Here is a 22,321-nt window from a genome sequence, read left to right on the forward strand (position 1 = left end):
CGCGCTCTGATTGGGTGAAGTGGCCTACACGTGACTGGCGTGAGCCTCGCGGTGGTAAACCTGGGCCCTTCTCGACGGGATCTCGTAGAGGTCGTGGAAGAGGCCCGTCTGGAGGATCACCGGTCCTCGTTAGGCAGGTCGGTGGGTTTGCGCCCAGGCCCGAGAGGCCTTGCTTTCAGCCCCGCTCAATTGACGGCAAAAGGTCTCTCTGGTTCCCCGCAAGGTCTCAGGATAGTCTGAGGAACCCGCGCCTTGCTGAGAGCTCTTGCTTCTTTTTACAGTGTTTGACCTCTCGCCCTAGCTTTAGGCAGGGTTGCTTTGTGTCAGTGACACTTTACAGATAGGTGCGCTGAGGCTCAGAGAAGTGAAGCCACTTCTCTGAGGGCTCACGGGGAGTCGGAACTCAATGGCAGTGATTCTGATTCTGTTAAAGTAGGGTGGTGGGCTGGTTAAGAGCCCAGTACTAGAGATACATCTAGGTCCCACTTCACAAGTGGTTACTGAGAGCCTAGGTTGGGGTGGTGGGGATGCATTGGTGAATAAGATGAACACCCAGTTCCTGTTCTTATGCAGTAGATTTTGGTCACCAGTTTTGTGAACTTGAGTTAGGTTTTGCGTAAAATTGGAATAATCTTATATAGCTGTGAGAATGAAAGGAGTAGAGCCTGCAACTCTATTTACATCAGTTTTTATGAGTCAGCATCCTTTCCAGTACCTCAGACTCCCTTTAACATGTAGACATGGAGAGCCACAATCAATCCATATACCGTGTATATGTGCTAGGATGCTGTTCTAGGCATATGCTATTGGGACATGTAAGATGTGTCATAGCACATTATGGACACGTGTGAGTGTGTGGACTGTCAATGCATATAACACGACCAGGTGATATTTATAGCTTGATATTACTGCATCCTATGAAATAGTTTCATTACACACTTTATATGAGGGTTTCTCACCTTATGCACTATTAACATTTTGGGCTCTGATAATTCTTTGGAGGGAGTGTACATCCTGTGCTTTGTAAGATAATTAGCAGCATCCCTGGCCTAATCCACTAGATGCCAGTATTACCTCCCAAGTGGTGACAACTAAAAATATCTTTAGCTACTCCCAGATGTCCCCTTGGGGCCAAAATTGCCCATTGTCAATCACTGATTTATGTGAAACTCCATATGCCATATGCATATATTATGTGTATATAACACATGAGACGTCATGTGAACTTTTTTGTAGTATATTGTAATAATAGAAAACATTTAATGGTGTACCAGGAACTAACTTGAGTGCTTTACATGCTTTATTTTATATAATAGTAGCAACAGTTTCATGATTCAGGAACTATAATTATTCCCATTTTAGGGAGGAGGAACCTGAGGCCTGGAGAATAATTTGCTCAGGAACTCACACTCAGCACATGTCAGAACTAGACTTTGAACCCATGCAGTCTGAGTCTAGAGCCAACACTCAACCTCTACTAAACCATTTATTTATTTTTTATTTTTATTTTTTGCTATTTAGGGCCACGCTTGTGGCATATGGAAGTTTCCAGGCTGGGGGTTGAATTGGAGCTACAGCTGCCAGCCTACACCACAGCCACAGCAACACCAGATCCAGGCTGCGGCTGCATCTGCAACCTACACTACAACTCACAACAATGCCAGATCCTTAACCCACTGAGCGGGGCCAGAGATCGAACCCGAATCTTCCTGGATATTAGTTGGGTTCGTTTCTGCTGAACCACAACGGGAACTCCTAAACCATCTCTTTAATATGTGACAACATACCTTGTGTGTTCATATTTAGAAAAACATAATTTAGGTAGCAAATCCCCATTAAAATACTGATCTCATTCTGAGAGGCAAGAAGACAAATGTTCTTTATAATAACGAAGGAATGATCATTGTATAACTATAAATGTAATAAATTCATTGAGTAATAAAAAAAATTAAAAAAAATACGGAAGGAAAATGCCAGTTCCAGACAACTAGAATTAGTAGCTAGAGATGGGCAAATTGGGCTTGTTACACTGTCAACCACTATGCTTGTCTCCTGCTTTCCCCTATTTTCCGATTCATGCAGTTTATTCATCTTTCCAAGTCATGTTTCTACTAAGCACCTGCTGTGTGTCTAGACACTGTGCTAGGTCTCAGGATGGATGTACACAAAGATGAAATAAGATAGGCCTTTCCTTAAGGAGCTTACAAGTATAGGAGCAGATGCATTTGAAAACAGGGACTGTGTGATGGGGTAAGTGCTTTAGTGAAGGTATGGAGAAGAAGCAATGAGAGTGAAAAAAAAAAGTAGTATCAGAGTTTTCTAGGAAAAAGAAAGAATAGCCTCTCTGGAGGAGGTAAAACTGAGCCTGTGATCAAAAAATAAGTTTACCTGTGGATAAAGCAGGCAAAGTTGTCCCAGTCAGTGGGCAGTACCAGCCGGTGTGAGAAATCACAGCATTTTCCTGCTCTGAAGAGTGTTGGGAAATGACTAGGACAGAACCATCATCTCTAGTTGGAGGGAGAAAGCTGGTCGTGGGAGCAGTGCCCACTCATCCATTAGCGGAAGTGTGAGGACAGTGTCCTCCGTGAGGATGAAAGTCAGCCTTTCAGGCCCCGCAGATACTGTTCGAGCTCCGTTAAGCCCTTAGTATTGACAAAGTGTTGCAAAAAATGTTGACATTTTTAGAAGCCTATAAATAAATTTCTCCTTCCATCATTAACTGTGGCCTTGGCATAGGAACATAAGTAAAACCCAAAATACATGTCAGCCTCTACATTTTTCATTTTGACATTCATGCCCCAATCCAGCAGATTTCCAATTACATGAGAAACACATTTTATCAGTTTTGAATATTTCTTTTATTTATTTATTTATTTTTGCTTTTTAGGCTTGCACCTGCGGCATATGGAAGTTCCCAGGCTAGGGGTCGAATCAGAGCTACAGCTGCTTATACCACAGCCACAGCCTACACCACAGCCATGGCAACTTGGGATCTGAGCTGAGTCTGTGACCTACACCACAGCTCACAGCAATGCTGGATCCCTGACCTACTGAGCGAGGCCAGAGATTGAACCCTCATCCTTATGGATATTAGTTCGCTGTGCCACAACGGGCACTCCTGAACATTTACTTCTTAAGAATCCTTTTTTGGAGTTCCCATCGTGGCACAGCGGAAACGAATCCAACTAGGAACCATGAGGTTGGGGTTCGATCCCTGGCCTCGCTCAGTGGGCTAAGGATCTGCATTGCTGTGAGCTGTGGTATAGGTCGCAGACTTGGCTCCAATCTGTCATTGCTGTGGCTCTGGTGTAGGCTGGCAGTAACAGCTCCGATTAGACACCTAGCCTGGGAACCTCCATTTGCCACGGATGCAGTCCTAAAAAGACAAAAGTCTAAAAAGAAAAAAAAAGAATCCTTTCTTTAGACTCTTACATAGTTTATTTAGTCCTTATGGTGACACTGAAGTGACTACCATGAACTCGCAGGCTGTCTTACAACCTGTTTGTTCTATCTTTCTTCTTAGTAAGCTTTTTAACCATAGATATCACATGAGAAGCTTCAAGATTTTCAAGTGAAACTGACTGCAAATAGAATTTGGTGTAATTATTTTTTTCACCAGTTTCCCCACCACCACCCCCGACTGCGCCTATGGCATGTGGAAGTTCCCAAGTCAGGGATCGAACCTGTGCCACAGCAGTGACAATGCCAAGTTCTTAACTTCTAAGCCGCCAGGGAACTCCTTTCCCTGGGTTTTTATTTCAGAGCTATAGAAGTGTTGAAAGAATAGTACAATGATCTCTCATATACCTTTCATTATGCACCCTTTACCTAGATTGTCTAATTATTAATATTTTTCCACATTTGGTTTCTGTCTGTACATGTGTATATACATTCATATATCTGTATACATGCATGTGTGTTGTGTGGGTATGATATTTTTTTCTAAGCTTTTTGAAAGTAAGTTTAGAAAAGAGGCAATGGAGAACAGTCAGGAGGTCATGGCCTTACTCTGTGGGAGGGATGATGATTTGGTGGCATGAGTGCTGGGAGGAGATGAGTGCTGGGAGGAGGTGAGAACTGGGCATCGTGGGAGTGTACAGGAGAGACTCCTCATCTGTCCTTTCTGGTCACCAGAAGAGGTTTCAGGAAATGATGGGCAAACTACAACCTAAAGAACAATTGGAATTAGACAGGTAACATGTAAGGTAGCTCCCCAGGCCAAGGAAAACCAGATTCAGGAGGAGGGCATCAAGTGTTTGAGGAAGCTGATGTGCTTGTGCGTGTCCAGATCATCCAGGTTAAGGTGAAATAGGAGGAAGAGCTGTTGCCCAAAGGGGAGAGGCAGATGTTAGAGAGCCTTTTCAGGCAGGTTAAGGAACTGAGAGTTCATCTTAACCTTCAGTGGGGGGCCATTGGAGGTTTGGAACAAGGTTAGGATATGGTCAGATTTGCAGTTTTGAATGGTAACTGGTTGAAGAGTGAAGAAAGAATAAGGGGTTTGAGAGGAGGCAAGAGGACCCATTGGGAGTCATTGGCCCTGGTCTGTGGGTGAGATCATGCAGTGAGAGTGGAGAGAGGTGGGTGGAGATCTTTGGGAGGAAGGGTGGGCAGCGCAGAGCACCCAGAGTGGAAGTGTCTGGCAGAGGGCTGAGGGAATCCTGGACTTGGGCAGCTAAGAGGATGCCAAGCACTTCCCTGAGCTCAGGAACTTAGGAAAGCAGGGGTCAGGGCAGGTGGAGACACTGAGTCAGTTCCAGCTCCGGTGTGCAGTGCTGGTGGAGGTCAGTGATGTGCAGGTGGGGCCCCTGAGCAGCAGGATGGAGGGAGTTCTGGTTGGAGGCAGTGAAGGCAAACTGTGTCCTTTGCATTCTCCACAGCCTAGGCCTCAACATGTGCATAAGGTGGCTTCTAGGGTCCTCACAGCTCCAGCGGGCTTGGAGGGCTGCCTCCCTGAAGCACCTCCCATGTGGGCACCAGGGAACCCGGCGATGGAGACACTCTGGAGGCAGCACCTACAGAGCAGTGATTTTTGACATGGGTGGAGTTCTCATTCCTTCTCCAGGGAAGATGGCTGCAGGTGAGCTCTTGATTCTGTTTGACCTTTGGAGTCTGGGGATTTGGGGGGTAGAGAAGAGGGTGATGAGGGGAGACCAGGAGGAACATTTGGGAAGCACTGTCACCCACAGGTTACTGTTCTTGCTCTTGAATTAAATTCAAGCAACAGTTAGTGGCTGAGGATAGGGATTTCGTTGAATTTTTTCTGTACAGAAACTCAGTGATGCCAACCTCATTTATTGATAGTTGGTCCTAAAAATGTCTTTGAAAAAATGCAAAGATAAATTTCTTGCTGCTACCTCTACCTGTCTCCACTCATTCCAGACTTCATTGGTTATCATTATGTTAAGTTTGTTGTTTATCCTTCCAAAAATTGCCTGTATATATGTGAGTGTGTGTGTGTGTAAACTGCATCTATACAGATTAGGTCATGGTATACAAACTGTTCTGTACCTTTCCTTTTTTTTTTTTTGGACTCAGTACAATTTTTTTTTTTTTGTGTGTGTGTTTTTGCCATTTCTTGGACTGCTCTCACGGCTTATGGAGATTCCCAGGCTAGGGGTCAAATTGGAGCCATAGCCGTCAGCCTGCGCCACAGCCACAGCAACACAGGATCCGAGCCAAGTCTGCAACCTACACCACAGCTCAGGGCAACGCCAGATCCTTAACCCACTGAGCAAGGCCGGGGATCAAACCTGCAACCTCATGGTTCCTAGTTGGATTCGTTAGCCACTGAGCCACGACTGGAACTCTCGTCAGTACAACATTTTGGCAACTTTTTCATAACAGTAGGCATAGGTCTAGTTCAGGGATTAGCAAACTTTTTTTGTCAAGGGCCAGATTGCTTTTGTGAGCCATACAGTCACTATCAACAGCTGTTCACCTCCATCATTGGAACCAGAAACAGCCATAGACCATGTTAAACAAGTAGGTGTGCTTTATTGTGTTCCAATAAAACTTTATTTACAAAAGCAGATGGGGGAGTTTCCATCGTGGCTCAGTGGTTAACAAATCCAACTAGGAACCATGAGGTTGCGGGTTTGATCCCTGGCCTTGCTCAGTAGGTTAAGGATCCGGCGTTGTCGTGAGCTGTGGTGTAGGTCGCAGATGTGGCTTGGATCCCGAGTTGCAGTGCCTGTGGCATAGGCTGGCAGCTATAGCTCCGATTAGACTCCTAGACTGGGAACCTCCCTATGCTGCGGGCGTGGCCCCAGAAAAGACAAAAAAAAAAAAGGCAGATGGGAGCTCCTGTCAGAGCGCAGTGGAAATGAATGGAAATGAATCCGACTAGGAACCATGGGGTTGCAGTTTCAATCCCTGGCCTTGCTCATTGGCTAAGGTTCCGCCATGAGCTGTGGTGTAGGTTGCAGACATGGCTTGAATCTGATGTTGTGGCTGTGGTGTAGGCCGGCAGCTCCAATTCCACCCCTAGCCTGGGAACCTCCATATGCTCCAAGTACGGTCCTAAAAAGCAAAAAAAAAAAAAAAAAAAAAAAAACAAAACCAGATGGGAGCCAGATTAGGTCTCCAGCCCATATTTTGCCAAACCTCTGTCTACTTTATGCATTTTAATGTCTGTGTAGTATTCAAATATATGGCTGTAACATGGTAGATTTAGCAAGCCCTTTATTGACATGTATGTAAGTTTCCAGTTCTTATCATTATAAACAATTTTATTTATTTATTTTTTTGTCTTTTTGCCATTTCTTGGGCCGCTCCTGTAGCATATGGAGGTTCCCAGGCTAGGGGTCAAATTGGAGCTGTAGCCGCTGGCCTATGCCAGAGCCACAGCAACTCGGGATCTGAGCTGCGTCTGCAACCTACACCACAGCTCAGGGCAACGCCAAATCGTTAACCCACTGAGCAAGGGCAGGGATTGAACCGGAAGCCTCATGGTTCCTAGTCGGATTCATTAACCACTGCGCCGCAACAGGAACTCCTATGAACAGTTTTATATAACAGCCATGTACATAATCTTTGCTTATTTTTATAAATATATCTGGATGGAGAAATTCCTGGAGGTGGAACTACTACATGAATTGTATGTGCATTTAAAATTTTGCACTTCATGGAGGTTGTACTTGTTTATACTCCCATCAAGAACATGCAAGAGTGCTACTTTCCTTGCATGCTGGCCAGCACTGAGATGCTAAAATCTGCTCTACAGTTTAGTTCAAAAATTAAAGTAGTATTATTTGGATTGAGTTTTTAAAGTCCTGCTACTCTCAAAAGACATACTGTATTGGTCACATTTGTTACTTCTTAGTTCTTTTTTAAAAAAAGGAGTTCCCGTCGTGGCGCAGTTAACGAATCCGACTAGGAACAATGAGGTTTCGGGTTCGGTCCCTGCCCTTGCTCAGTGGGTTGACGATTCGGCATTGCCGTGAGCTGTGGTGTAGGTCGCAGACGCGGCTCGGATCCCGAGTTGCTGTAGGCCGGTGGCTACAGCTCCGATTCGACCCTTAGCCTGGGAACCTCCATATGCCACGGGAGCAGCCGAAGAAATAGCAAAAAAAGACAAAAAAATAAATAAAATACACTTTTAATTAATTTATTTGGCCACACCTGCAGCATGCAGAAATTCCTGGATCAGGGATTGGACTGGAGCCACAGCAGAGATGTCACCAAATCCTTAACTACTAGGCCTCTAGGGAACTAACTCCACGTTGGTTATTTCTGAAGAAGGAGATTGCTTTGTTTTTTACACCTTTCTATATTGTCTGAAATATTTTCAGTGTACAGGCATTACTTTATCAAAACAAAAGATGTGTAAAGTACGTTATGTCATAGATGCTATATATATTGTTTGCTCCACAGCAGCTGTATTATAGAAAGAAAGACACCCTTGTACAAGGAAAAGTAACCCCTGTCTAAGTGTTCCCAGTATACACAATGCTGATCCACCTATCCACTTAGTTCTCTGTAGACAGAAACTTTGTTCGTTATTCTTCAAAGATAGCACCCCCAAGTGGGTGTTTTGGTGTACCAGTTACACCGCCATGAAGGATTCCTAGTTTATAAAATGAAGGGCTTGTTTTGACTTGCTGTCAGAATCTGGTTTATTTCCTCACATGCTTCCTTACCTTGTCCTAGGACCATGGGAGTGACCTAATATATCTGAACCAGCTAGTGAGAAGAAAGTTCATCATGCAGTGTCCAGAGTCATCTTAAGCTGGTGGCATGGACCTGATGCTTGGCAGCAGTGTCCCCTCAGTCACACAAATTAATGTCACTGTTCTCTTGGAGGTCTAAGGCTGAGATTTTGTATTTCCTGAATTTCTCTGAATTTCAGATAGAACCCACCTGGCATCACGGTGAAACCACAGGAATCTGCATGGTAATTCCCCTGTTCCCCAAGCTCCAGCTATTTGACCATATATTATTTCACTTACTGAATGTTTTGCTTCTGGTAGAATGGGAAGTACGGAACCATATCCCTTCTGGAACTGTATTGAAGGCCTTGAGCTCAGGTGGTGAAAATGGGCCCTGGATGAAATTTATGAGAGCAGAGATAACAATAGAAGATTTCTTACAAGAATTTAGGAAACTTTGTTCTGAAATTGTGAGTGATAAACATACTTGAATTTCTATATTCTTTTTGCCTAGAGTAGTGGATGCAACACTCATCCATTAAGTTGTTTAAAATAAAAATAAAGAAGGGAAAACCTAATAATCCCATTATAAGATTTTAAGCTATTATTTCTATCCCCAGTTACTCAACTTTAACTACATGAATGAAAAAGTAAAAATATTACTCCCTAAGTCCCTCCACCAGTTATTGTTCATCTGAAACTAGAGTTGCTTACATGGTGGCTTTGAGCAGAAAGCTTATTTAAAGCAGTAATAATATTAGCCTTATTCTGGAGTGTGCATTGTTCTAAGCTATTTATATTAATTCATGTAACCCTCACAGTTACCCTGCTAAAACATAATTTAAGATACAGTAAAATTCTGTGAATGGATGGTGGTTTGTTGCACAACAATGAATGTACTTAATGTCATTCACTTGGTTATGCTATTAAATATTTAAATATAAATATATAGATAAAACTTTATGCTAAGTGAAAGAAAGAAGCCAGCTCCAAAAGACCACATGTGTGATTCCACTTACATGAAATGTCCAGAACAGGTCGTCTGTAGAAACAGAGAGTAGAGTTGTTATTTTGTAGGACTGGGAGGATAGGGGTCGGGGAATGGGTAGTGGACTGCTTGCTGATGGGTATGGGGTTTCTTCTTAGGGTGATGAAAATGTTATAAAATTGATTGTGGTGATATTTGAACAACTTTGTGAATATATTAAAAACCATTGAATTTTATAGTTTAAATGGTCATTGTATAGTATGTGAATTGTATTTCAATAAATCTGTTGTAAAGTATATGTGTGTATATGTATATAAAATAGTAGACTTACCCTTGCAGATTTTGAAACATAATATGAGTTTTCAAAACCTACACAGACTGAATTTAAAAACACAATAATTGATCAGAAATTGATGTTCAATTCATAATGGTGAAGCTGAGTTAATACAAAATCATCAAATGTCTCCTGGATCTTAAAAATTAAATTACATCTGCTTAATACACTTTTAGAGATTGATGTATTTTCTTAGGTTCTTCTGAATCTTTTTTTGTTTGTTTGTTTGTTTGTTTGTTTTGCTTTTTAGTGCCACACTTGCGGTATATGGAAATTCCCAGGCTAGGGCATATTGGAACTACAGCTGCCGACCTACATCACAGCCACAGCATCATGGGATGGGATCCAAGCTGCATCTGCAACCTATATCACAGCTCTCGGCAACGCTGGATCCCCGACCCACTTAGCGAGGCCAAGGATTGAACCTGCATCCTCATGGAAACTAATCAGATTCATTTCCACTGCTCCACAATGGGAACTCCTGAATCTTTTTAAAATTGACAAGAGGGGAGTGAAATAAAGAACTCATTTAACTGGAATATTGATATAAATAGCTCCATTCCATAACCATTACATCACTTTATTTTACAACGTTATACGCGAAGTTCTACAGAAAAGCTGAGGGAGAAATTTCCTTTAGGCAGCAAGCCAATGGGCCTGGGTCCTATTACCAGGGAGTGGTAGAAAGCCAGGATTATGTGTTTTTCTGTGTTGGTGATAAGCTGTTCTTACTCTTACTGATTGCTGGTTCTCCTTTGCCCTCCCCCCTTCTTAGTCAAAGACCGACATGTCTGTGGACTTCTTTTCCTTTCTGCTGACCAATGAGCAAGTGGTAAAGCAGTTCCCAGTGATGACTGAGACCATAACTCAGATTCGGGCAAAAGGCCTTCAAACTGCACTCTTGAGCAATAATTTTTTTCTTCCCAATGGGAAAAGCTTTTTGCCCTTGGACCGGAAACAGTTTGATGTGGTAAGTTCAAAGTGATTCTGAACAATCAGAATCTCTGTCCTTGCTTCAGGATGCAGCATTAACACTGCCTCTCAGCAGGTCTTGAGTGAATTTTTTTTTTTTTTTATTCACACAGTTGACTCAGTTAGGATTAGACATAACAGGTGGAAAAGAGGACTTTTAAAATATCACTGAGCTCTTAGCAAGGTCAGACATTTATGGGATTTGATAATTGGTTGAAACCTCAGCTTTAGAGGCTCCCTTTCATTCTGGATTTGAGCCTTAGTCATCAGATAACACAGGCACTTCTATCAGCCATCACTTTTTTTTCAGGGCCAAACCTGGCATGTGGAAATTCCCAGGCTAGGGGTCCAATCAGAGCTACAGCTGCTGGCCAACGCCACAGCCGCAGCAACACCAGATCTGAGCCGAGTCTGCAACCTACTCCACAGCTCATGGCAACGCTGGATCCTTAACCCACTGTGTGAGGCCTGGGATCAAACCGCATCCTGATGGATACTAGTCGGGTTTGTTTCCACTGAGCTGGTATGGGAACTCCAGCCCTCACTTCTTCATGGGCCCTTTGACCTTTTCAAAGACCAACCACATTGCTGTCTGTTCCTGTGACATTAATCCTTAGACCAGTACTGCCCAAAAAAACTTTCTGCCTTAACAGAAATGTCCATTATGGTCACTACTAGTCATATATGGCTATACCACACTTGAAGTGTGGCTAGTGTCATTGAGGAACTGAATTCTATTTCATTTGAACTTAAATGTAAATAATCATGTATGGCTGATGGCTCCTGTATGGGACAGTGTGCAAAGGGCTGGACTGTCAATGTACCTATGTCAGGTTACTTCTGTGAAAGAGTCTCCATCTCCCAAGGGAAAGTAGAACACTGTCCTGGGATAGATAACGAATTATTGGTAGATGACTTGCTTAAACTTTATTTGGTCAGAAAACACAGTGAGCAGTTACTGTGTGCTCAGCATTGGCTAGGCGTGAAGGGATCCTCTACTTAATGTAACAGATACAAGGCCTGCCTCTGGAATATGCATTTGCCACATTTCAAGTGGTCAGTTGCTATGTGTGGCTAGTGGCTTTTGTGTTGGACAGGGCAGGTATAGTATTTCTATTGTAGAAAGTTCTTTAGATAGCTATTTTATTTTTAAATTTAAATTTTATTTTATTTTGGCTGTGCCCTCAGCTTTTGGAAGTTCCTAGGCCAGGGATCAAATCTGTACCACAGCAGTGACCCAAGCCACAGTAGTGATGCCAGATCCTTAACTCACTAGGCACTAGAAAACTCCTGGATAGTTCTGTTTTAGAACATAAAGTCTAGTTGGATTGACAGGGAGAAATTTGAAGCACAAATGTTGGAAATTAACCTTTGAACCCAATGCTGTTTTCACTTGCCACCTCTCCACTTCTTGTATAGAGCTGGTCAGAGATAGACTTCTCTTTCTTCTGCACAGCTGCCTGCTTCCTTACCCACTTTGATTTTTGGTTTCCCTGTTCGTCCACAGCATAGCCCTCCTCCAAGCATCCTCCCCTGTGGGTGCTCAGGGACCTCAGCCAGATTGGAATCTTGTCTCTGCAGCTTGCTGTGGGGGTTAGCTTTGATTCTCTGAACCTTAGTTTTCTTGCCTGTAGTTCAAGAATGGCAATTTTCCTTGTTTAGGGTAGCTCTGTGAATCCCAGGGAATAATGCATGAAAAGCACTTTACAGCATGCCTGGAACATAATTAAGTATTCATACATTGTGATTATTTTCAGAGATCCCTTCCATCCAGTGTGGCTATCAGGATAATATCTTTATCTGGACAAAATAAGTTGGCCAGGCTCACACTGGGCCCTTCAACTACTTAAAGACCTGTGAGCTTCTTTAAAACAATGGATGTATTTATTCAAACTTCACAAGTCCCCTGGCGTATGCTTTCCTTCAGCTTTTCTTTTCTTTTCTTTCTTTTTTTTTTTTTTCTGTCTTTTGTCCTTTTAGGACTGCGCCCGTTGCATATGGGAGTTCCCAGATTTGGGGTCTAAGTCAGAGCTGTTGCTGCTGGCCTACGCCAGAGCCACAGCAATCCAGATCCGAGCCGTTTGTGACCTACACCACAGCTCACGGCAACGCTGGATTAAGGTTAGGGTTAGGGTTAGGGTTAGGGTGGGTGAGGCCCACTGAGTGAGGCCAGGGATTGAACCTGTGACCTCGTGGTTCCTAGTTGGATTCGTTTCTGCTCTGCCACGACAGGAACTCCTTCCTTCAGCTTTTCTGATGTGTTTTCATGTTCTGATGTTGCAGGGGACTTGTAGTTTTGAAAATCCATTTCCTCAAAAAGCAAGAGTGTACTTTTTTTTTTCTCTAAAGCTATAAGGATAAAAATATATTTTGGTAAAAGCTAATGTAACCATGCCTGTGATCCCCATCATCACTCGAGGCTGTTCCTGAACTTTTCAACAATATTATAGGAATCTATTTATGCTGAGGTATATGCGGCTTTTAGATGCTGTTCATCTAATTTGTTTTTTCATTCTTATTTTTCCTTCTTTTTTTTTTTGGCCATGCCCGTGGCATGCAGAAGTTCCCGGGCCAGGAATTGAACCAGCACTAGAGCAGTGACCCCAGCCACATCAGTAGCAATTCCAGATTCTTAACCCACTGTGCTGGGCTGGGGATTGAACCTGCTTCCCAGTCTCCAGAATGCTGCCAATGCCATTATGCCACAATGGGAATTCCTCCTAATTTGCTTTTTAATTAAAATTTTTTACATTATTTTTTACTTTAAAAGAATACATGACATAAGATTTACCATCCTAACCATTTTCAAATACATAGTTCTATGTCATTAAGTATATTCACATGGCTATGAAACACATCTCTAAAACTTTTTTGTCTTGCACAATAGAACAAAGAGAAGGCCAGTGATGTTATCCAACTTAAATCTCAAGAATTTTTCCACTTCCCCAAACATAATTGTCTAGGAGAGGAGGTGTCTGCTTGTCAGACTTGGCCCTGGCCCCCAAGCTGTGCTGCTTTCCTGACGTATGGTAGCTTGATTGATGCCTAAAACACCTGGCTTCTCCACTACCCACTACTGATATTTTCTTTAGGACAAACTTCTTTGTCTTTTAGTTCATTCAGGTTCTTAGGAGATCAGGAAGACTGAGTAGAGAGGTCCACTTTATTCAGGACATTTATTTGCCTGAAAGGGCAGTTTTCTTCCAAACTTGAACAACTGGAATTTGGAGGAGAGGGAGGGGCCTTCGGTTTGTCTTTGGTCTTGGAGAGCAAGGGTCCTTTCAATGAGGGATTTAGTTCTATTCATAGAGGCCTTCTTAGTTGCAGGCCTCTATGGCTGTTTTAGGCCTCCTTACAGGAGATCAAGCCCTGGGAACAGTGTAAGAGGACTTCCGGGGTTGCTGCATCAGAGGGAACCTGACACTGAGACAGCTTTTTCAGGGTTCTGAACCCTCAGCAGTGCCCCCTCACGCTCTCCCTGCCCACCAGTTCCGCATCAGATGCAGGTTGAGGCATGGCCATCAGGATGCAGGAGGCTCTTTGCATGAAGGGAGCCATGTCTTTGCCACTGAAAGTCTTTTTGGTGTCAGAGCTCCTGTGGGATTTATCTGTCTAGTATGGCTTTTTGTTTTTTAACTTTTGAAATATAGACATTAAAAATCATGTTTTTTTTAATAACAAAATGGTGAAATACTTTCTGGGGGGAAAAAAAAGGTGAAACACCTTCTCTAAAGCTAAAGCATGTGGCTTTTTTTCTGTTCTGTACAGCCACCATACCCAACATGAGCAAAATGCTTTGTCATTCTGGAACCCATTCAAGTTTCACTAAGTTTCCCAGCTACCATTAAGATAGGGAAGATGGGAATTTCTGTTGTGGTGCAATGGAAATGAATCCAACTAGTATCTATGAGGATCTGGGTTCAATCCCTGGCCTTGCTCAGTGGGTCAGGGATCCAGCACTGCTGTGAGCTGTGGTAGAGGTTGCTGATGCAGCTCGGATCTGGCATTGCTGTGGTTGTGGCGTAGGCTGGCAGGTGTAACCCTAATTTGACTCCTAGCCGGGGAAATTCCTTATACCGCAGGTGCGGCCATAAAAATCAAAAAAACAAAACGAAACAAAACAAGAACATTCATCTCTCCTTCCTTTCCCTCCCTCAGGTCGTGGAGTCTTGCTTGGAAGGTATCTGTAAGCCAGACCCCAGGATCTACAAGCTGTGCTTAGAGCGGCTGGGCCGGAAGCCTTCTGAGTGCATCTTGCTTGAAGACTTAGGGCCGAATCTAAAAGCAGCTGCCAGTCTTGGTATTCACACCATTAAGGTAATGGTCACTATTTTTTGGACCCTTGTTATGGCCTAGGCACTAGTGTAAGCATTTCTGTCTAGTCCTCTTACACGCACCATTGGATTTGCTGTTAGTGGTTTTTGCCCATGCTGTCATAGTCTTTTTTTTTTTTTTTGTCTTTTTGGGGCCGCACCCAAGGCATATGGAGGTTTCCAGGCTAGGGGTCGAATCAGAGCTGTAGCTGCCAGCCAACACCAGATCCGAGCCATATCTGTGACCTACACCACAGCTCATGGCAACGCCAGATCCTTAACCCACTGAGCGGAGCCAGGGACTGAACCTGTGTCGTCATGAATACTAGTCAGATTTGTTTCCCTGAGCCACGACAGGAATTCCTTCCATAGTCCTTTTATTTTTTATTAATTATGAAATCTAGGTGTCTAGCCGCTTGTATTTTCAGTAGGAAGGAAGACACACAGGTACTAAGAAGGCAGTTTGAGAAAAGAGTTACACCAGGAGGTGAATGATAGGCTTAGGACATTTGGGGTGACAGACTGACTGGCCTTGTGACGCTGTTCCGGGTGGGAACCCAGTAGCTACCAGCCACATGGGCCACGCTAGTGCTTTGAAGTACAAGAAACCGCATGAGAGGGGGTCACCATCCAGCTTTCTATGTATAGGTTCTCATTATAAGCTGATGGGCCCATAGGACAGAGTGGACACTATAGCATAATATTCTGCCCTCCTAGCATGAGGGAGTATCCTGGACTTTTAACTGGCTCTCCTTCTAGCAGATAAGACAGTTTAATGTGGTTAGGAATTAAAAGGGAAGAGGAAGCTCGTTTTGAGGTTTTCACAGTAGCTGATTATCCTGGCTCCCAAGTCCTTGCTCAGAAAGAGAGAACTGAGTTTTTGGTTATTTCCCTCTAAACACTACCCTCCTAGAGAACAGGCAGGAGGAGAGGTCAGGGTAGACGGGGGTCCATGTTTAATATTCTCTTTGAAACCAGGTTAATGACCCAGAGACTGCGGTGAAGGAATTGAAAACTCTTTTGGGTTTTACGTTGAGAACGGTTGTTCCAAACACGCGCCCTGTGAGAAAGACAATGGAAATTCCCAAAGATTCCTTGGAGAAGTACCTCAGAGACTTACTGGGGATCCAAACCACAGGTATTTAAGTTTCTGTATTTTGGTAAAGGCCAGGCTTTTCAGTCTGGCTCTCACCTTCAATCTCTAGTGGAATGTGCCACAAAGAGGCCATGTGCTGAAGAAAATAGCCAGTGGCCCAGCGGACCTGAGGGCTATTCTCAGTTTTGCTTTGGAAAAAGCATTAACTTCCTTTTCTGTGAATCACCAAAAATGTACGTCTTCCTTCTGCCATGTGAGAATGTAGCGTGGCAGCAGTCGCCTGTAAACGGCTGTCCCTGAGGAGAGGAACTTGCAGTATGTGCTTAGGGTTGTTTGAATGTTTCTTATTTTTTTTTTTTTTTTGGCCTTTCTTGAGCCGTTCCCATGGCATATGGAGGTTCCCAGGCTAGGGGTTTAATTGGAGCTGTAGCCACCGGCCTACACCACAGCCACAGTGACGCAGGATCCAAGCCACGTCTTCGACCCACACCACAGCTCACGGCAACACTGGATCGTTAACCCACTGAAGAAGGCCAGGGATCGAACCCGCAACCTCACAGTTCCCAGTTGGATTCGTTAACCACTGCGCCGCTACGGGAACTCCCTGTTTCTGATATTTTTGAGATGACAATCTGTTTTGTGAGGGTGACTTAAAAGTTGCACAAATTTTCTTTCTTTTTCTTTTTCTTTTTTTTTTTTTTGGTCTTTTCAGGACCACATTGCGGCATATGGAGGTTCCCAGGCTAAGGGTCTAATAATAGCTACAGCTGCCAACCTACACGACCTACATCACTGCAATGCCGGATCCTTAACACACTGAGCGAGGCCAGGGATCGAACCTGCGTCCTCATGGATACTAGTTTGGTTCGCTAACCACTGAGCCATGACGGGAACTCCAAAAGTTGCACGAATTTAAAATGTGATAACTTTTTAGTTCCTGTTGTGGCTCATCAGGTTAAGAACCTGACTAGTATGTGAGGATGCAGGTTCAGTTCCTGGCCTTGCTCAGTGGGTAAAGGATTTGGCATTGCCCCAGGCTGTGGCATAGGTCACAGATGAGGCTCGGATCTGGTGTTGCTGTGGCTGTGGTGTAGGCAGCTCCAATTCAGCTCCTAGCTCGGGAACTTCCATATGCCATGGGTGCAGCTCTAAAAAGGAAAAAATAAAAATAAAATAAAATGTGACAAGTTTTCTCCATCTCTTCAAAGGTCTCTCATTATTCACATTCAACCCTCAGATTTTGAACCTAGAGATAAAGTTTTGCTCCCCATCTGATCTTTGAAAACACTTTTTGTATGCAACTTCACGTAAGGATGTTTTCCAGTGATTGGATTGTTCCTAGAGCCTCTGTAAAGCTGAGGGACCTTTCTTGTTAGACCAGACAACTCAGGCAAACTCACATACCCTGTTCTTCTGACCAAGTGAAAGAAATCTGTGTGGTGTTCATCTCATTGTGAACAGTAGGGTTAATTACTCTTGTTTCTGCAAGGGATCCTCCGAGTTTAGTCTGCTGGGGTAGGGAACTGCATCTCCTGAAAGTAGCTTTTGGTCAAGCTGCAGGTCTCTCTCCATAGCTCCTTTCACACCAGTGTCAGGCATGGTGTGGCTGAGTATGGGGTGAGGGACACACAAGGGCACTTTTCATCCTCAGCTTAAAGCATTCCATTTAGCAAGATGTGTTGCCATGACTGTGCTTGTGGTCCATAAACAGAACTAAAAAGCTTTTCTTCACGGAGGAGAAGTTGGCAAGAAGGACAAAATTGGACACCTGCACAAAGTGAAAATTGTTCTGGTGTAAATCCAGTAAGCTTTGCCACACTGCAGTGTGACATTCTGGACCCGAGCTGGGCAGGGGGGTGTGCCAGGGATCCAGTCACATCTGGTGCCCAAGAAGGAGATGCTTTCCTTACGGTGTGTTCCAAAGTGGGATGCTCTGCATCCCAAATGCAGTACTTGTTAGAAAGAAAGGATGTCTGTCCACATCTGTTCTCTAGAACTGGTTTGAGTTTTCCTTGCTTTCAAATTTGCAGGCCCACTGGAGCTCCTTCAGTTTGACCATGGGCAGTCAAATCCCACCTACTACATCAAGCTGGCTAACCAACAGATGGTTTTGAGGAAGAAACCCCCAGGGACACTCCTTCCATCTGCACATGCAGTAGAGAGGGAGTTCAGGTAAATTCTTAGAGCCAGGGGCGTGCTTACTTCACTCAGCCTCCACAGTGACAAGTCAGCACTCTTATTTAATAACACCACAAGTATGACTGTCCAAAACTGTTTCAAAGGAGAACATGTCACCTAATTTTATTCAGCAGTTTGTTTTCTTTTTTCTCTACCTAAACCTCTAGGAGATTAGATTTTTTTGAGCCTCTGTTAATTGGGGCAGTAGCCCAAACAGGCATGGCCATGAGTTGATAGTTATTGAAACTTGGGTTCATTATATGAATCTCTCTACTTTTATATATACTTGAAAATTTTCATAATAATAGGTTTAAAACAATAAATATATTACAGCCCATGGAGTTCCCATGGAGTTCTATTTGTCTTATTGTATTTCTAAGTGTTCTACAAGTTGGTTGGCAGAATTGTTCAGATCTGTGTCTTACTGACTTCTTCTAGTTAGTCTAGTTCTATCAGTTTCTGATAAAGGTGTTTTGCAGTCTCCACTATGATTGTGGGTTTATTTACTTCTCATTGTAATTCTGATAATTTTTACTTTCAGTATTTTAAAGCTCTGTTGCTAGGTACATACACTAAATTGAAGTATAGTTAATTTACAATGTTGTGTTAGTTTATGATATGTGTATATATGTATATATATATATATTTTTCTTTTATATATTTATTTCCCTTGTGGTTTATCACAGGATATTGAATATAATTCCCTGTGCTATACAGTAGGACCTTATTTAAGGCACATACACATTTATGATTGTAGTATCTTTCTAGGGAATTAATTCTTGTATTATTTTGAAATGCTCCTTTTGGAGTTCCTATTGTGGTACAGTGGAAATGAATCTGACTAGTATTTTATATTTATTTATTTATTTATATATTTATTTATTTGTCTTTTTTGCCATTTCTTGGGCCATTCCCACAGCATACGGAGGTTCCCAGGCTAGGGGTCGAATTGGAGCTGTAGCTCTGGCCTGCGCCAGAGCCACAGCAATGTGGGATCTGAGCTGCACCTGCAACCTACACCACAGCTCATGGCAATGCCAGATCCTTAACCCACTGAGCAAGGCCAGGGATCAAACCTGCAACCTCATGGTTCCTAGTTGGATTCGTTAACCACTGAGCCACGATGGGAACTCCGAAAATTTTAATTTTAGAATTCCATTTTAACTTTTGCATGTACGATTTTTAAATCAAAAAGTAACTTAAGGGAGTTCTCGTCTTGGTGCAGCAGAAGTGAACCCGACGAGGAACCAGAAGGTTACAGGTTCGATCCCTGGCCTCACTCAGTGGGTTAAGGATCTAGCGTTGCCGTGAGCTGTAGTGTAGGTCGCAGATGTGGCTTAGCTCTGGCATTGCTGTGGCTGTGGTGTAGGCTGGCAGCAACAGCTCCGATTTGACCCTTAGCCGGGAACCTCCGTGTGCTGCGGGTGCAGCCCTAAAAAGACAAAAGACAAAAAAAAAGTAATAAATAATTAAAAAATAATAATTTCAAGAAAAATCTCATCACATCATCCAGCAGGGTCGCTCATTTTTCTTTGTTCTGGCAGGATAATGAAAGCTCTTAAGAATGCTGGAGTCCCTGTCCCCAAAGTTCTTGACCTCTGTGAAGATTCAAGGTAATGTTCAGATTTATTTTTTCCATTGTGTATTCAAGCTACAGAAGAGAAAAGTCCTTATACCAGCTCCAATTCCAGTTTGCTAGAGCAAAGACAAATAAAACTTGGGTAGAAAAGATTTTTATTTTTTGCTTTTTAAGACCACACCTTTGGCATATGGGAGTTCCCAGGCTAGGGGTCAAATTGGAGCTACAGCTGCTGGCATACACCACAGCCATAGCAACCCTGGATCTGAGCCACATCTGTGACCTACACCACAGCTCACGGCAACACTGGATCCTTAACCCACTGAGTGAGGCCAGGGATCAAACCCTCATCCTCATGGATCCTAGTTGGGATGGTTAACCACTGAGCCAAGAAGGGAACTCCCTAGAAAAGATATTTTGTAGCAGCATCTCCTAGAAGTTCACAGATCTTTAACTTATCCTGAAAGATAAATGCCTGCTCTTATGATATTTGGTAGGAAACATCTTTTCTAACATTCTAAAAATATTTATCCATCTAGTTTTGTGTTGCTTGTTTTAATTTTTTTTATTGTGGGCTTTTTTTTTTTTTTTGTCTTTTTGCTATTTCTTGGGCCACTCCCGCGGCATGTGGAGGTTCCCAGGCTAGGGGTCTAATCGGAGCTGTAGCCATTGGCCCTCACCAGAGCCACAGCAACGCGGGATCCGAGCCGCGTCTGCAACCTACACCACAGCTCATGGCGACGCCGGATCGTTAACCCACTGAGCAAGGGCAGGGACCGAACCCGCAACCTCATGGTTCCTAGTTGGATTCATTAACCACTGCGCCACAATGGGAACTCCTATTGTGGGCTATCTAAACAGTTTTGAATTGCTTTATAAGAGGCTTTTTGAGTCTGTCTCTTTTTCCCAATTTTTTTTTTTAATTTTTTAAGATTGTACCTGTGGCATATCGAAGTTCCCAGGCTAGGGACTGAACCAGCATATGCCACAGCCACAGCAATTCGGGAATCTGAGTCAGATCAGCGACCTACAGTGCAGCTTGTGGCAACAGGGGATCCTTAACCCACTGAGCAAGGCCAGGGATCGAACCTGCACCCTCATGGTACTAGTTGGATTCTTAACCTGCTGAGCCACAATGGGAAATCCTCCCCAGTTTTTTTTTTTTGCTTTTTAGGGCTGTACCTGGGGCATATGGGAGTTCCCGGGCTATGGATTGACTTGGAGCTACAGCTGCCAGTCTATACCACAGCCACACCAGTGCTGAATTCAAGCCACATCTGTGACCTATACCACAGCTCATGACAAGGCCAGATCCCCGACCCACTGAGCGAGACCAGGGATCAAAGAAGCCACATCCTCATGGGTACTAGTTGGATTCACTTCCACTGTACCACAATGGGAACTCCCTCTTCCTGATTTTTTAATTATGAAAATTTTGAAACATACAGAGAAGTTTAAAGAAGAAAAATAGTACAACGAACACCCATTACACTTAATCTAGATAAAAACATTTGTTAACATTTTGCCACATTTGTTTTCTATATATATGTATATATGTGTATGTATATACACTTGGATAGATATATAGATAAAATAACTTTATAGAAGTAGTTAATACATAATAAAGTTTCTAAAACATTTTATAACATTTATTAAATCATTATATCATTATTTTATAAGTAAATATATTTTATATGTATGTATATAAATTGTTATTCATGAACCTTTTTTTTGTCTTTTTTTTTTTGCTATTTCTTTGGGCCGCTCTCTCGGCATATGGACCCCAGGCTAGGGGTCTAATCGGAGCTGTAGCCACCGGCCTACGCCAGAGCCACAGCAACGCGGGATCCGAGCCGCGTCTGCAACCTACACCACAGCTCATGGCAACGCCGGATCGTTAACCCACTGAGCAAGGGCAGGGACCGAACCCGCAACCTCATGGTTCCTAGTTGGATTCGTTAACCACTGCGCCACGACGGGAACTCCAATTTAATATCTAGTCCATGTTTAATTCAAGATGGATAGATTTAATAATAGAGTTTTGAAAACAACTTTTTAGGGTACTAAACTGATTTCTAGTAATGACGAAAAGATGGATTAATGACATTTTGGTGTGTCCCCTTAATACTTTGAGGTGGTGTATGTGCCATTCATACCACTGCACAATGATGAAAATATCAGTAACAAGAAGAGATTTTTTTTTTTCTTTTTATGGCCGCACCTCCAAGCATATGGAAGTTCCCGGGCTAGGGGTCAAATTGTATCTGCAGCTGCCAACTGCCACAGCAACGTGCAGGTGCCACAGCCACAGCAACACTGGAACCATTCCTAATCTGCAACCTATGCTGCAGCTTGTGGCAATGCTGGATCCTTAACCCACTGAGCGAGGCCAGGAATTGAACCCTCATTCTCACAGACGCTGTTCTTAATCTCCTGAGCCACAATAAAAATTCTTTCCTTTAATTCTTAAAACTATCCTTTGAAGTTTTATAGATTAAAAAAAACTAAAGCCCAGAGAGGTTGGTAAGTCTCTCCTGATCACACAGCCAGGAAGTGCAGAGGTGGTATTTAAATCTACTTGTGTATGACTCCAAACCCACCACTCAGCATGCTGCTTTCTTGTGTTATGACACTTAATCCAATTTTTAGGCTTCTACAAGTGGACCAAAGAAAAGAAAAGCATACTGGCAAGGAAGTGTAGATTGGCCATGTAG

General features: G+C 43.2%; 1 protein-coding gene across 8 annotated transcripts in view; it reads left to right on the forward strand.

The window, feature by feature from the left end:
- Positions 1–27: 27 nt before the first annotated feature.
- ACAD10 (acyl-CoA dehydrogenase family member 10) overlaps positions 28–22,321 on the forward strand; it is a 47,943-nt gene continuing 25,649 nt past the window's right edge. For 4 of the 8 annotated variants that reach the window (XR_007132153.1, XM_047759926.1, XM_047759929.1 and 1 more), the window contains exons 1-8: positions 28–137; positions 4,878–5,077; positions 8,469–8,617; positions 10,245–10,439; positions 14,600–14,758; positions 15,733–15,892; positions 17,881–18,022; positions 19,573–19,641. Coding sequence is in view for 7 of the 8 variants with exons in the window: in XM_047759926.1 (XP_047615882.1) it covers positions 4,891–5,077; positions 8,469–8,617; positions 10,245–10,439; positions 14,600–14,758; positions 15,733–15,892; positions 17,881–18,022; positions 19,573–19,641 (1,061 nt within the window). In the remaining variant the exon portion in view is untranslated. Of the gene's footprint in view, positions 138–4,877; positions 5,078–8,148; positions 8,618–10,244; positions 10,440–14,599; positions 14,759–15,732; positions 15,893–17,880; positions 18,023–19,572; positions 19,642–22,321 lie in introns of those variants that run through there. The other 4 variants (XM_047759930.1, XM_047759927.1, XM_047759928.1 and 1 more) reach the window with 4 other exon arrangements.

Source organism: Phacochoerus africanus, chromosome 15 (assembly GCF_016906955.1).
Source record: "Phacochoerus africanus isolate WHEZ1 chromosome 15, ROS_Pafr_v1, whole genome shotgun sequence".
Classification (NCBI taxonomy): domain Eukaryota; kingdom Metazoa; phylum Chordata; class Mammalia; order Artiodactyla; family Suidae; genus Phacochoerus; species Phacochoerus africanus.